General features: G+C 38.9%; 1 protein-coding gene across 3 annotated transcripts; it reads right to left on the bottom strand.

The window, feature by feature from the left end:
- Positions 1–5014: 5014 nt before the first annotated feature.
- On the bottom strand, positions 5015–12253 carry LOC145157206 (stromal processing peptidase, chloroplastic-like). Of its 3 annotated transcripts, XM_079076286.1 has the most exons (14): positions 12042–12253; positions 11776–11958; positions 11559–11690; positions 11357–11466; positions 8526–8586; positions 8336–8403; positions 8124–8258; positions 7803–8027; positions 7448–7715; positions 6656–6770; positions 6269–6354; positions 5720–5845; positions 5296–5605; positions 5015–5193 (listed from the first exon to the last, which is right to left on the bottom strand). In XM_079076286.1, exons 8-11 carry the CDS (start codon positions 7935–7937, stop codon positions 6318–6320), a joined length of 555 nt encoding a protein of 184 aa, XP_078932412.1. In that variant the 5' UTR covers positions 7938–8027; positions 8124–8258; positions 8336–8403; positions 8526–8586; positions 11357–11466; positions 11559–11690; positions 11776–11958; positions 12042–12253; the 3' UTR covers positions 5015–5193; positions 5296–5605; positions 5720–5845; positions 6269–6317. The 3 variants fall into 3 exon arrangements, with proteins under 3 accessions (XP_078932412.1, XP_078932409.1, XP_078932411.1); XM_079076283.1 differs by having other exon boundaries at positions 5720–6354; positions 6450–6770; XM_079076285.1 differs by having other exon boundaries at positions 5720–6354.
- Positions 12254–16576: the final 4323 nt, after the last annotated feature.

Genomic DNA, 16576 nt, shown 5'->3' with positions numbered 1-16576 from the left:
TTTGAAGACAATTTTTTTTTAAATTTGCGCATTTATTTTGTTTCCTTTCTTCCCCATGCATAAATTAAGGGGGAGAAATCAAAATACAAAATACAAAAAAAAAATACAAAAATATGTTTTCTTTCGTAAGTATTTTTGGGAAGTGATATGAGATTTAGTGATAAAGGGCAAGTTAAATTGTCTGACAACTTTGATCCCAAAAGTTCTTGTTTTGTATATTTTGCATTTTATTTCTGATTTTCTTAAATTTGTTCATATTGTTATATATGCACAAATTTAGGGGGAGAATTACAAAAATCAAAAAAATCAAAAAAAATTAAAAATCCAAAAATATGTTTATTTCTGTTTTTATTTCTTTTTCAGAAAAATAAAAAGAAATCAAAAATATTTTATTTTTATTTTGAGTGTATTTTTCTTTTTATTTTTATTTCTTAGTTATTTTTATTGTGTGCTAAGTTTATTTTTACTTTTGTTTTTATCGCAAAATTTCTTTTCTATTGAAATGTGAATTCTTAAGAAGAAGAGACTCAAGGAGATTGTATCGAAAATTTCTGAGCAAGCAGAAGAAACTTGGAAAGGAATTGACAGAGGATTCAAATGCGAGTGATAGACTCTTTCATATTGAGACATATATCAGTCTTAATAGGAGTCTTCGCATCAAATGTTAATGATCAAAAGTCATTTTCACCATGACTAATGTGAAACACCCAACCATTCTTCACCCATATCTAAACTTTCTCCATTAAATCACTTCCACGTACCGGTACCCCTTGAGGTTCGAGTATAAAACAACTCGGTTGATGGTTACCAAAAATTTTGTGTTCATGATCTTAGAAGTCATTGTCACCATGATTCTAAGTGAAACCCAAAATCCGAAATTAATCCATTTCTGAATTGACGGTGAACATTTTAATGTTCTAGATATTTTCACCCACGAAATTGACGGATAATGTTTCATACCTGGTGTGACACTGTACAAAATGTCAGTTAGGCAGTTTCTTTCTAATAACTGTCGTATTTAAGGAATTGGAAGTCTGAAACTGTACAGATTGTCAAATTGGTCTTGTCAGCTTTCTTTACCTAAGAACTGTTAGGGCACCAGGGCGATTCACCCAACATGGAAACAGATACCGCTGAACGTCTCGCCAAGGGCCAAGTTAACTTGTTTAACTTGAAAAACTGTATTGAGATCTTTGATCTAGGATATACAGGGGCAAACATCAAAAAGGCCATGAGTAGTTCTCCGATACTCAACAAATCGCAGTGCGTTCCTCCGTGTTCACACAGATACTGCGAGTAGTCTCCTTCTGAGCCAAGGCTGGGTCCTTGAACAACTGTGGTGAGAAGGGTCTTTATGATTCTATGATCCACAGGGACTCTTTAGTCATTTGTTACTTTTCAAGGCACAACGGTGATCGTTAAAGAATAGTCATTCAAAGGAACTGGAAGTGAAGATTATTTTTCAACATTTAATTTTTCAACCCCAAAAGCATTGTGAAGCTGTTTTTGAAGTTATGTGACAGATTGCATTGAAGCCTCCTCAATCAATTTGCTACTATCTATGAACTTGCTAAAGTGATCTAGAAGAATCGGTCTCTCTATTATTTTCTCTGAAGTATTTCAAAGCTGAAAGTGCTGATTTTCAAGAATCTTTACAAGAAGCCCATGCACCCAATGTGCGTTCAAGTTATATTTTTTTAAGGAAGTCCAACTGTTCAAGATGAAGTCATTCATGCAGAAACTCATATGTTCATCTTGAAGTTGTGAAGAAATCGAAGATTAGGGCTGAAAGCCAAATATCAAGTGAAGACTGATGTAACGCCCCGTTCCCGGTACGTATTTAATTTATTAAAGTATTCATTTTGTAAGAGCTACTCGACGAGTTGGTAGCCCTAACTCTTCGAGTAGGTTCCAGCTGGGTCGCGGGATTTAAATGGTCTACTCAACGAGTCCAAGCCTGGTATCGGCGAGTAGGTTCATCAGGAGGAAACCCTAATTTTAAGGGTTTGCACCCTATTTAAGCATCATATCTGGCCTCCACCCCAACCTCCATCACCTCCAAACCCTATTATCAAAACCCTAATCCGCCATAAGTGATATTGAGCTAGTTCTTGCCATTTTTGAGTATTTTTGTTGATTGTGAAGCTTGTAGAAGAAGTGGAAGATTGAAGACTCAAGAGAAAGACTGTAGATCCAGAAGTTTCATCCCTGTAGCTACATTTTCTGGTAATAAAGCCTCAAACTTGATCATTCTCTTCTTAGATCTATTTATGACCTCTTTTGAAGGGTTTTGGCCCAAGATTTGCTAACTTGTGGGTAAGGATTGGCCCATGAGTTGTCCTTCCATATCTAGTGCCTTGAGTAGGGATGAGCAGCGGAAGCGGGTACCTGCTTTCGGAACCGGAACCGCTTCGGAACTGCCGGTTCTGGAACGGGAACTGCCTTAGGCGGTTCCGGTTCCGGTTCCTAAATTCTAGGAACCGCCTTAAGCGGTTCCGGTTCCAACTTTCATTTTTCCGAAACCGATACCCGCTGGATACCCGCCGGTTCCGGTTCCAATATCGGGTACCCGGAACCGGCGGTTAACCGGAACCGGTACCGACGGGTACCCGCATTTTTCTAAAAATAATTTATATTTTATATATTGGTAAATTTGTTTTTATTAAAAATAAAAAGAACTTTCACCCTAATCTCTTTTAGGGTTTCGCCAATTCATTATTACCAAAAAGTGCTGACACTCTCTTCTCTCCTGAACTCTCTTCTTCTCGTCACAGACCAGTTGTCCCTCACATTACCAGTTAACCAAAAATATCAATTAGAGCTTAGAAGCAGGTGGAGTTTCAGTAGACGGTCATCTTTTGCAGTTGTATCTTGCAGTCATATCTCGTAAGTCGTAACCCTCTCGTCGAAATCTTATCTTACGCTCAATCGCAGGTCATCTCTTGCAGTCGGCCATCTCTGTTCAATCATTCACAATCCCTGCTCAATTGACTCTGCAACTATAAGTCTAAAACCGAAAACTCTACATGTCTTTATCAGGTCAGCTTCTTAATCTTGATTTCTGTAAATATGTGAAGTTTAATTCTGAAAATCACGATTATTGGAGAATACGTGAAAATGTAGATTCCTTAGGTTGTTCTGTTATAGGCTATTACTTGAAATTTTGAAGCTTTCTACCGATAGTTTCTTGTAAACATATGAATTCTTCTTGTCAATTTTTGTTCTTGTTCTATTTCTGTAAACATATGAACAGCTAGCAGATGCGTAATTTCTTACCTCTTTATATCATTTATGTGTCTGAGGTCATAATCTCATAGCTGATTTCCATTTTGTTTTTGCGTTTAGAGATGTTGAAGCTGATGGTTGGGAACGTTCTGACTTCCCAATCATATGTGAATCATGTCTGGGTGACAATCCTTACATTCAAATGGTAATCTCCTAAGTTCTAACACTTATTCTATCTTCTAATTTTGATGCATACATTTCTTAATTTCTTCTTTAAACAACATTACATTATATTCTTTGATCCTTCTTTAAACAAGATTGTAAGTTTATTTTATACTTACTTTGTATTTGTATAATAATGACATGAACACTGGGCTTCATTTGATAACAATATATTCTTTGATCCTTTTTTTAGATGGGGTTCTGACTTAGAAGGGTCAAGTAAAAAAGAGGGAAGTCAAGTAGTCAACCATATTTGCAAAGTTTTAGTTTCAAATAACCAAAATCCATTCTTTTTAACAGTTGAATTTTATGTTTTTGTTTTATTATATCACAGGTTCTTGTTTATGTTTACTGGAAAAGAGGAAGAAATAAGCCTCATAGGTGATGGCATTAAGAAGGATGACTTTGGAGAGTGGTTTTGGACGTCACCTGAACAAGCGATTGACAACATGGGGGGAGAAAATGAAAGTAGCTCTATCAAGTACCAGTGCAGGGACTGAAAATTTAAATTGACAAAAAAAGTTCAATTCATTTGCTTATTAATCTGTACGTAGAAGGAAATTAAGATGGATTATAGTTGTGTTGTTTTTAATAAAGCAAGTACTAGTGAAGGACTAAGGGCATTAATGTCCATTTCTATTGTGATTACACAAATGTGTTGGAATACACTTGAAGGCTGGTCAATATTCCTCTGATGAAATAGATAATAGATAGGTTGGATGCTTGTACTTATATTGTTTTGGTTTTAAAAGATCAAATTATTGTAAATATTTTGGTTTTATATCTTGTACTTGTATTGTTTCTATATGTTAATTTACATGGCATGTATAAAATAACAAGTTTTAATACTCAAGAAGCTGGGTACCCGGAACAGGAACCGATTCCGGCGGTTCCGGGAGCGGTTCCAATTTTTTAGGAACCGATGTAGGCGGTTCCGGTTCCAATACCCAAAACCTAAGAACCGCCGGTTCCGGTTCCAAATAAAATAGGTGGGTACCCGGTTATGCTCATCCCTAGCCTTGAGAGGCTATGAGGACATAAAGGTGCAAACTTTATGCCCCTAGAGTCCTCATGCAAGTGCTAAAGAAGTATTCACTACTAGAAAAACAGCATTTTACGACGCGCAATGCGTATCGTAAAACGCTCAGACGACACGCAAATGCGTGTCAAGGAAGGCCCTGTCATAACGAAAGACGACACGTTTTTGCGCGTCGTCTATTTACGACGTGCATTTACGACACGCATTTATGACGCTCATTTACGACACGCAATGCGTATCAAGGAAGGCCCTGTCATAAAGGAAGACGACATGCATTTGCGTGTCGTAACCTTACGACGCGTGTTTAGGACACGCATTGCGTATCATTAAAGCCTCTGTCATAAATGAAGATGACACGCATTTGCACGTCATAAACTTCAGCAACCATTTACATATGCATATAGGACGTGCCTTTACGATACTCATTTACGTATAATACAAAAATATAGAAACAAATATATACCAAAACAATCAATTTAATCCAATAACATCATGTCAAAAAATTGTAATATATTGATATTAAGGGATCTGATTGTACATTGTTATTAAGAAGTTTTCCGTGACTATATAACCTAATACTACATTGCTATTAAGGGGCACCTTCTTGTTTCAGATATCATGTCAAAAAAAATCCTCCATATTTGCCACCTGGTGTACTGGGCTGTTGTCCACCGGGCGTGGATGGCAAGTAATGACTTGAATATTAGCTGAAACAAAAAAAGCTTTTATTAATCACACAATCAAGTTTAGCTACCTGATAGAGTTGTTATATAAATATTTTTGTTAATCACACAATCAAGTTTAGCTACCTGATATAACATGTTGAGACTATCTCCTCCTCCAAACCTCTTACAAGTACACCTCCCTTTCCATCATCCATGAGTGCTGGAGAGGAAGTGTCTTTGTTGGAGCTTCTCATCAAGCAAGTTATATAAAGCACTCATAAATATGTAAATATTTTGTTTAATTAAGATTTTAATTTAAGTGAAAATAAAGAATTTTCAAAAAAAATTACCTTGAGTAGAGATCTGGAGAGGAAGTGTCTTTGTTGGAGCTTCTCCACTTTGTTTCAGCAGATGTTGAATTGAATTTTGCTGATGAAAGCCTTTCATATAAAACCTGAAAAAAAAATTAAAATTATATATATATATATATATATATATATATATATATATATATATATATATATATATATATATATATATATATATATTGAATATTGAATATTCTTACTTGATGAAGCCTAAAGAGGACATAAAAGCTATCATTCCCATAAAAGACATGCAAATCTTTTATTTCACCATTATCACATAAAGGAGCTGCAACACGTTTTGCCAATTGCTTAACAGTTGACAAAAACTGCTCAGACAGGGGCAAAATCGTCAAATCACCACCACCATGAAAATATTAAATATTGGATTGGGATTGGGACTTAACTATTTGATTACAAAAAAGGCATTGGAATTTGAAACTAAACATACTTGTAGACATCAAGCATGTCCAAAAAGATGAGTGTTATCATAGAAAAAAAAGTAGAATCATTGGGGAGTAGATTAAGACAGGCTCTTTGGTATAACCCATTAAGTCATTTTGTCCACATTAAGTCAAAAAGGAACAGCCATGCCATGTATAGTTTGTTCAGATTAAGTGATTAACTCATTAAGACCACTAAGTCAAAAAGAATCAACCCCTAAGTCATTATTATGTCCAAGTTAAGTAAAAAAGAATCAACCCCTAAGTCATTATTATAGGTTGTTGTTGTAGTTGTGCTTTGTGTTCAACCTGAACCGAGTTACAGGCCATATACAAACATTTGTGTCAGGCAAGAGTGTTATTTGTGCATAAACTTCATCTGTTTCTGGTTCAGCCTGAAAAAATGAATCCATAACTAAATTACTTAAATACCCAAATGGATTATGAGTATTAGTCTCTGAAAAAGACTAAACTACCCTCACTAACTTACCCGAAGGTGAACATTCAATACTTTACATAGTATTTTGGATGGTAAGTTAAATGATGGGAGTTACTGGTCTAATCCTTGATGCATGGAAGCCTCAAGCTGTAAGAATAACCAAAATTATGTGTCATTGCATGTGGTCTTGAATTAAAAAGAAAAGATTCACATGAAAGGTAGAAAATGAAGTCTTGAAAGGAAATTGAATAACAAACCTGTTCCATGTGGCCTTGAGGGAAGTAATAAACATGTTCTCCTTCACAAGGACATTGACAAGGGGGCCAACACAGGCATGCCACAATTCTTTGTATATGGCATCACCAGAGGATCCTGAAAAAAAATTGAGTATTATACAAACATATGTGAATTATTGGATTGATATGTGTATGTGTTTGATACCAATTTTTTTAAAAGATAATTAGTTATAACCTGATTGACGCCCTCCAGGAAAATGAGTAGCAACAACATGTGCCATGAAGAAAACAATTTGACAATGGCATAAAAATCAGCTTTTACCTTCCCGCCAATTTTGTTGAAAAGTAGACTTACAGTAGGTCCCTGCCATATACACATTATATAAAAAGTATTTAACTTTTAATTTCTATTTATTAACTATTATTATTTCACTTTTTGTAAATAAAACTAAAGAAAGAATAAAGAAAACAAAAGCAAACCTACAACGTATATCACAGTGGAAACAAGGGTGAAACGGTCAGTTACTCTCTCTCTCTCTCTCTCTCTCTCTCTCAGTTGCTGATGCTGTATACAAAAGAAAAGTTCGACCAAAAACACAATGGAATCAAGAAAAAACAATCTCTTATTATTGACTATTGACCATTCACACACACACACACACCCACACACACACACACACACACACATATATATATATATATATATATATATATATATATATATATATATATATATATATATATATATATATATATATATATATATATATATATAAAACATCAAGAAATGAGTAATGAGATTGCATGACTCACTTGGTTGTGTTGCTAAGTCCCAAATTTCTTCCACAGAGCTTATGGCATGTTCAGCAGGGGCATGAAGCACAATCACAGTGGAAACCATCAACATGGGTTCCTTCAACCCTTCTTCAATTGGAGTTATCTCATTTGGAGTTATCTTCAAATCAACTCCATCAACATGCACTCTCTTCGGGACACATGCAACAATGGCTGCAGGAAAAGGTGCAGATGCTTTTCCAAAATCTGATATGTACTCCAACACTTGTGCACGAATGGAATTCACCTACATAAATTCAACAAAATTAATTAATCTTATGATCTCCTAATCATTTAAAAAAAAACATAATCTTGGAAAATTTGACATTATTACTTCTTCAAGAGTGACTGTTCCAGCAACTACAATCAAACTTTCATGACTTTGTTTATGATCCATAAACCTATGTTGAAGTGCATCACTTTCCATAACAAAATCCAAATTATCCACTGATGAAATGTTATCACTCATTGCAGCTAATTGTTCACTATCTTTTAACAGTGCATCAAGATAACGTGTTAATTCTCCTTTTGTAACACCAAACTCTTTAAGCCTTCAAACCTGAAAACAAGATCCAAAAAAAGATAAACATGTATGTTACTATAATTTTAATTGTTATCATTATTATTGTTGTTATTGAAAAGTACAACTACAAACCTCTTGTGCAGCCACTTTAATTGCACTTTGCCAACTTTTAGGTTCAACACTTACTGTAAGAGTAGTGACTGTGCATCCTTCACGTCCCGAGTCACTATCATCCAACTCAATGGATGTAAATGGAGGGCTAGAACTCTGTAAAGTTACCTTTTTTATTAATAAAAGATTTTCACAAAACAAAAATATCAAATCAATTTCAGGAGATACACCACCTTATATCTTGAGTTGATCCGAAAATGAAAAGCTGAAAGGAATATGTTTTGACTTTGTTCACAGGAATCTGCAAAAGGGTAAACACGTAATGTTGACATTTCACTTGGTGGATAGAAATGTTGACTAAATGCTAAAAGTTAAACCAAAAAAAGAAATCTCGCATTCAGAGGAAAAAGGAACTTTTGGCACCTGATATCCCTGAAGCCCTTATTTGGCCAGGATCTTTTTGCAGGCAACCTTCGGATCATAACTATAAAGAACTAACTCAAGTTACACACACATTGATAATGAGACCATTGATTAGTTTTTAAGCGAGGTGTTGTGTTAATTGTTAGGAACCGGACCGGGTACACGCAGCGGAAACACACTATCACACACACACAAACTCACGAAAATAAAGCAAGAAGAACACAAGGATTTTACGTGGTTCGGATTCGGTGCAAATCCTACATCCACGGGCTGCAACTAAAGAATTTTATTAAAACTCACAAGATTACAATTGGCTTGACACTCTACACTTGATGTTCTCTCAAGTTTTTGCACACAAAATATGCAAAACATACATGCATATATATAGGTGAGAGAGCCGCAATTTGCACATGAAATTGAGTCGTCGTAACAATAGTACTCAAATGTGAAAGCCGCAAATGTTGAGTCGTCGTAACAATAGTACTCAAATGTGAAAGCCGCAAATGTTGAGTCGTCGTAACAATAGTACTCAAATGTGAAAGCCGCATGTTTTCAACCTTTCATATTTTACCTAACAATCTCCCACTTGAAAGTTTGAACAACATGGTCCGTCTCTGTCATCCAACTCCAGTAATCTTAAAACAACCAAGTCTTCCAAGCCTCCAGTTCCTAAGAACAAGCTAAACTTAGTCCCATTTCTCTAATTGCAGCCGCCCCTCATCTTCAAGTACTAGAAGGGACAGTTGAAGCTCCCACTAGCTCCAACTCAGTCGTGGCTAATCCCACCACCGACTCATCCTCTGTCTCAACCGGTTTGGACACTCCACCAGATCCAGAGATACACCGAGGACCACTAACACTCTCCCAACTTTGCAAACTTTCAACAGGAGAGACTTTTTCAGTCTTAGTCTTCAAAAAACCCAACGGCTCTTTGTAACTGTACCCGAAACACACCCCGTGCTCCCACTGTCACAGAATCTCCTGAATGGTTTAGAATTTCTGACTCGTTCAGTTAACATCCCCTTGGCTCCAGAATTCATGTTTGCAAAATGAACTCTCTTAGCCGTAGATTTAGCGAACCAGATTTTGTCTTGCTTAACAGGGACGGTCATACTTCCCTCAGCAGATACCTCAACCATATACAATGACCCACACTTCATACCATGAGCAATCACTAGATTATCATTGATCACCCTCCATTTACCACCACCAAACCTTACTTCCAGTCCTTGTTTATCCAGCTGACCAACAGAAATCAATTTCTTCTTCAGCTCCGGAATCACCCTGACATCCTTCAGGCTCCATGTAGTTCCCAATGAAGTAACCAAATCAATATCTCCCATGCCCGTTACCTGAAGCATCTCGTCATTTGCCAAACGTACCTTTCCAAAATCTCCTTCTGTTAGATTCACCATCGTTTCCCCGTTGTCCATGGCGTGAAACGAAGCCCCTGAATCCATGACCCAAGAGTCTACAGAACTTTCCATACTGAGTATCAATGCATCATCCTCAGACACACTCTCAGCACCGGCAATGTTCAATTCTTTCTTTGGACATTGACTCTTAACATGTCCCACCTCCTGGCAGTTCCAGCACTTCACATTCTTCTTAGTTCTAGATGAACTTCTTCCCCGACTCCCACTGCTTCCACTATTCCTGCTATTCCCTTTACCTCTTCCGACATTTAATAAATCAGAAGAGGAAGATCCACCTTGATTCTTGCGTCTGATATCCTCGCCTAGAACCAAATCTCTAACCCCTTCAAAAGTCATACCACTGGTCCCCACGGAACTCGTAACAGCAGTAACTGTTCCGGACCAGCTATCAGGTAGAGAAGCTAGTAGCAGTGATGCTTGAGTCTCGCTATCAAATTTAATTCCCACAGATGATAATCTGGACAGAATTGAATTTAGATTGTTAATGTGAACCGTAACTGAGCCTTCCTCATTCATCCTTGTAGTGAACAGCTCCTTCATCAAGAACACCTTGTTAGCCGCCGATGGTTTCTCATACATATTTGACAGAGCCTCCATCATACCACGTGCCGTGGTTACATTCATGATGTTGAAAGCAACGCTCTTCGTCAACGACAATGTAATAACCGCCTTGGCTTTCTTGTCCTTTGAGTTCCACGCATCTTCAGCAGCTTTTTCCATTTTCTCCGGTTTGTCTCCGAGTGCCACGTCCAAGTCTTTCTGACATAGCAATGCTTCTAGTTGCATTTTCCACCAGCTAAAATCAGAACCGTTGAACTTTTCGATTACAACCTTGTCTTCAGCCATTACGACAAACAAGATACAAATCAGGTACACTCGTGCGTGATAAAAAAAATGATTGTACCCTCCAAACCTCGCTAATCTGGCTCTGATACCAGTTGTTAGGAACCGGACCGGGTACACGCAGCGGAAACACACTATCACACACACACAAACTCACGAAAATAAAGCAAGAAGAGCACAAGGATTTTACGTGGTTCGGATTCGGTGCAAATCCTACATCCACGGGCTGCAACTAGAGAATTTTATTAAAACTCACAAGATTACAATTGGCTTGACACTCTACACTTGATGTTCTCTCAAGTTTTTGCACACAAAATATGCAAAACATACATGCATATATATAGGTGAGAGAGCCGCAATTTGCACATGAAATTGAGTCGTCGTAACAATAGTACTCAAATGTGAAAGCCGCAAATGTTGAGTCGTCGTAACAATAGTACTCAAATGTGAAAGCCGCAAATGTTGAGTCGTCGTAACAATAGTACTCAAATGTGAAAGCCGCATGTTTTCAACCTTTCATATTTTACCTAACATTAATATGACTTTACTTACTTCTCGCTTTTAACCTCAAGAGCAAGAATGTTGAATCTTGTAACAAAATCAGAAAAACTCTTGCGAGTAGGATAGCCAGCACAGCTGATGCGAATTGCTTCTAGAACCCCCTTAGTAATAAGAAAAGAAAATTTATTATATGTTTAATGAATTTACTATTAAAGGTTAAAATATATCTATTTGAAATCTCATCAGTGCTCACCCCACAATGTAATTGTTGCATAATGTTGACATTCTCAAAGATGCCAGGCTTAAGAAAATTATTTGGCTTCACACATCTGATATAGTGGGGTTCTGTGCAGTTCAAAGTTTCCATCAACTGTTGAAGTTGGAACTGCATGCATTAACAAAAATATCATATCAACTTATGACCAACATAACATGACATTAAGGAATTTTTTTACAAAAAAAAACCCTACCTTGAAGCAAGAACCAATCGATGAGAAATTAGAAGATTTGTTTGATGATTTGGTTGTCTCCTCGGCCAATGGAGGGAAAAAGCCTGATATAAAAACGCACTTGGAAGAAGTCAACAGATCTTGATGTTCCGGAACAACATAATCTTTGTTTTTGTCCAGAAATTGCTCAGATTGATATTAAACCTGAATACAAATAGAAAACACATATAATTAGAAATAAGAGGCTTTGAAATGTAGAAAGAGAGTACCAGATCTATTCAAATTACCTCTCCTTCACATTGAGAAATGGTGAAACCAATGCGACATAGTTTTGGTTTGAAAAACCGTTGATGAGATTTGAATGTCTGATAAAGCTTCTGTGAGAATGTTTCGTGATTCGACGTAGGCTTAGATTACCAGTCAAAAAGGCGGGAATATAAGGTCTTTTCCAGACCATCTCTACTAACAGATGCACCCTCAGGATTAAGACTTCTCTTGATAACTTCTTCAGGGGTCAGCAGTATTCAACAAGGACTTGACGAAGAATTAGTTGGATGGCGAGGAGGAAGAGCGGATATTATTGTTCTGCCTAAACACGACGATAGAAAAGCCCTAGTTCATGGGTGCACAATTGTAAGGTCTAGAGCATAAAAGCCCTAGTTCTTCTTTGATATCGGGGGCAAAAAAACCTTAAAATCGCCGGCGTTTTGAATGTGAGGAGTCATAGACCCCTAATTGCCGATTCCATGAAAGATATTGTGAGGTCTGATTTTTGGGGAAGGCGGGGTTCTTGAATTTTTGGGAGATTTGGTTTGCCCCTTAGTTTTATCAAAGAAGGGACGCGCATATTAAAATTTTATAAAACGACATCTCTACAGGACACCCATTTAATTTAGGTGCCTTCCGTGTTTTTAATTTTTTTATAAAACGACATCTCTATACGACACCCATTTAATTTAGGTGCCTTCTGTGCTTTTAATTTTTTTCGTTGGACATTAATTTTAGGGCACGCACAAATGCGTGTCCTCTATCCTTCAGATTTTAGAAAACTGACATTATTTGTAGGACACACAAAAAATGCGTATCGTAAATCAATGTGTGTCATTGTTTGCGCGTCATTAAAGGCATGTTTTCTAGTAGTGATTTATGGCCTTTTGAGCCCAAAAGGGCCATGCATGGAAGCAAGCTTGAGACTTTCAGTGATCATCTGATAGATAGACCTTAGATCTAGGTTTGCATGCGTGGATTTGAGATTCTAAGGCTTTTTTGGACAAGATCCATGTCCTAAAGGAATTAGGGTTTTGTCTAAACCCTTTAAGAAGAGTTATGAACGGGTAAAGTTGGAAACTTTACCCTTAGATAGGCCATTCCAAAGAGCAAACGAGCTGAGAACCTTGGATCTAAGAAATTAGGGGCTTAATATGTTTAGATGGCCAAGCAGACAGAAGGACTCATTGAGTCCATAAGGGAACTCGACGAGTCGTATCGGGTTGTCCTGATTTTTATGACAACAAGAACTCGACGAGTTCGTTAAGGAACTCAACGAGTTGACTTAGTTGACCACGGATTTAAGCGTTCAGGAACTCGCAGAGTTAGGAGATAACTCGACGAGTTGGGTTGACTGGGAGTTGACTTTGACTTTGACTTTGACCAGGGGTAAAATGGTCATTTTACCCTAAGAGAGGATTAGCAGATTCTGATTAAGTGTTATTATGGAATTGAAAGCCAGAGAGTTTCCGGAGCAGCAGTCAGGGATTTCTCGCTCGAGTTTTCAGCAGTCAATCTTGCGAGGTGAGTTTCCCTTCAGTAGGAAGGGGTCTAAGGCACCAAGGCTGGCTCGTAGTATGATATGTTAGTAGCTGAGTGTGGGCGGAGCCTGTATCTCTTAGTAGCCAAGTGTGGGTCGGGCCCGTATCTCGTAGTTTAGTTTGATTATGGATATATGTCTGATGGATAGATTTAGTTATACTTGTTGTCTGTGTGATACTTGTATGTTTGTTTAGTAGCTGAGTGTGGGCGGGGCCCGTATCTCATAGTAGCCGAGTGTGGGTGGGGCTCGTATCTCAGAGTCAGTAGAGTGTGGGCGAGGCCCGTATCTCCTAGTTAGCGGAGTGTGGGCGAGGCCGTATCTCCATGAGTGTGGGCGGGGCCCGTATCTCTTAGTTGCATGTTATATGTGTATGGTATGGGGTAGTTTGGGGGAGCTCACTAAGCTTCGTGCTTACGGTTTTCAGTTTTGGTTTCAGGTACTTCCACTAGCAAAGGGAAGGGCTCGGGATGATCGCATGGCACACACCACAGTCTTCAGCCTGGGAGTTTTACTCTGATATTTTGATATGAGATTTTGACATGTGACAGATATTATGATACTTTGTGATACATGATACACGATTTTATTTATGAGTATGGATGATTTATGGTTTTAATAATGATTTGAAAACGAAATTTTTGGACTGTATTTTTGGAATGTTTCAAGTTGGTATCAGAGCTTTGGTTTGAGGGATTTGGGCACACCCTCGGGTGTGTCTGAACTCAAACTAAGGAATTGGTATGAAAATTTTCAAAAGAAAATCATTTTTATAAAAAAAAATTTGAAAAGAATTTTGAAAAGAGAAAAGAACTTTGAAAAAGAGAACAAGGGTGTGGTGCATGCAATCAGCCGAGCTCAAGTAAGTACTCCCAAATTACCCATACAAGTTTATGTTATGTTATGATTATCTGCTTTATGAGAGTTGCATGCTAGTTTAGGACTAAGGATCTAGGAAGGATGCCTTATGTGCTTGTTATATGTATCTCAGGTTATGAACTGCATGTTAGTATAGATTAGTTAGGGATAGCCTGAAAGAGATATGCTTGATTATGTTTACTCGATGCTCGAATGCTACTTGCTTTGTGCTTTTAGGAGTCTTAGTTATCTTTTACTAACTAGTAAATGAATATGTTAAGTTACATATTGCGATGATTGAATAATTTCAGAAGGTTAGGTCTAGCCCTATTACGCAGCTCTTGTCTGACTCCAACCGTTGTAGGGTAGGATCTCTCATTCGAATAATTATCTAGTCTTAGTAATATGTAATAGTATTCGTGAGATAGTTAGGGGAAGATAGCAGGGACTTCTTATGCAGCTGATGGCAGAGAGTGGGATGACGATTACCCTAGGGCAAGCCTAGGATGAGAGTAGCGTGTGAGGCAGTAGTAGTAGAAGGGACTTGGTGGAGTCGAGGAAGTTATTGAGGAAAGTATGGATAGATGTGGAAGTTATTATGGGCTCGTACTACTGAAAGCAGAGGATCCGTACTCGAATCAAGGAAGGCTGAGGTGAATCCAAGGAACTTGTAGTATGTTAGATCCCTCGAGAACTGATGAGTATACTGATGTTTGTTATGGTGTATTTTCAGTATGGTGGTTCTATGTCCTAGGCCGGCAGGCACTTCAAGGGAGGGATCAGGCTCGAGCTCTGGATCCGAGCAGATGGATAAGCAGACGAGGGAGTTTCTTTCGTCTGAGGTTACACGTAGCATTCTAGAGCAGACTCCTGTGATTTTTGGATCGGTCAAGGAGGCTATTTTAGAGCTTCTGGATGAGAAGCTGAGCGCTTTCCGCACTGAGATAGCGGCCATGATGGGGTCGCGGACACTGACGTTTAGGGAGTTCAGAGCATGTGGAGCTCCCGACTATCATGGGACTCGGGACCCCATTGCTAGCAGCAGGTGGTTGGGTGATGTTGCCAACGCGTTCCATACCAACAGATGTCCCGAGGGGGACAAAGTTAGACTAGCGTCCTGTCTTCTGAAGGACAGGGCACGACTGATGTTGGACTAGCTGACTCCCTAAGCTTTTCCGTATTTGGTGGGAGGATGTTGGGAGAGCCATTGGTGATGATACGGTATTGGATGCGATGACCTGGAGTAATTTCACGACCAGGTTCAGGGTCGAGTTTGCACCTGTGATCGAGGTGCAACAGTTAGCGAGGGAGTTCCAGGATTTAGAGCAGACTACTGAGACTGTGGCGGAGATCACCGCCAAGTTCAGGGAGAGGGCCCTTCTTGTTCCGCAGTATGTGGCGGACGAGGAAATGAAGAAGGCCCGGTTTCATGAGATGTTGCGGAGTGATATCCGCCAGTTTGTGAGCCGCTCTAGCTGCAAGACGCTGGAGGACATGATTGCGAGGGCTCGTGAGAGGGAGATAGATTTAGACATGGAGAGGAAGAGGAAGCTAGAGTTGGTATCTGGCATGGAGGGCTCGGGCAAGAAATCGAAGACAGATTCCCGAGGGAAGGGCCAGCAGGGCCGAGGCTGTTGCGGCAAGTGGGGCAGGTCGCACGAGGGGACGTGTAGGGCGGGGAGTTCGGGCTGGTTCAAATATGGCCGAACAGGGCATGTGAGCAGGGATTGTACTGCTGCTTCTACCACTATTACCACCGCATTATCTGACCTGATTTGCTTTCAGTGCAATCAGAGGGTCCACAAAAGGTCCCAGTGTCCGAGTTTAGCACTAGCAGGGAAGGTGACGGCACCCCCCATGCTACATTGAGGATTACAGACGGCCGTCAGGGTCAGACTGAGGCGCCAGTGGCGAAGAGCAGAGCCTTCCAGTTGACAGCAGAGGATGCACGAGCAGCTCCTGATGTGGTTACGGGTATGTACCTTCTCCATTATCTCTTATTTATTTATGATTATCATTTGTATTTGTATGTTTGTTTATAGGGTCATTCTTAGTGAACGGAATATCAGCCATGGTACTGTTTGATTCGGGTGCTACCCGATCTTTTATGTCACTCGCACTTAGCAAGCGATTTAGTAGGGCTCCGGGGGAGCTGGA

This window comes from Lactuca virosa, chromosome 2, assembly GCF_052849685.1.
Source record: "Lactuca virosa cultivar CGN04683 chromosome 2, Lactuca_virosa_CGN04683_v6, whole genome shotgun sequence".
Lineage (NCBI taxonomy): Eukaryota > Viridiplantae > Streptophyta > Magnoliopsida > Asterales > Asteraceae > Lactuca > Lactuca virosa.
This window is presented reverse-complemented; position numbering and strand designations above follow the sequence as displayed.

Excerpts from the sequence above, each read along its gene's own strand:
- LOC145157206 (XM_079076283.1), bottom strand. The coding sequence starts at position 7,937 with ATGAGTGATAACATTTCATCAGTGGATAATTTGGATTTTGTTATGGAA. Across the intron at positions 7,716-7,802 it reads GAACAGTCACTCTTGAAGAA|GTGAATTCCATTCGTGCACA; the intron begins GTAATAATGTCA and ends GAATTTATGTAG. Across the intron at positions 6,771-7,447 it reads GGACTTAGCAACACAACCAA|GATCCTCTGGTGATGCCATA; the intron begins GTGAGTCATGCA and ends ATTTTTTTTCAG.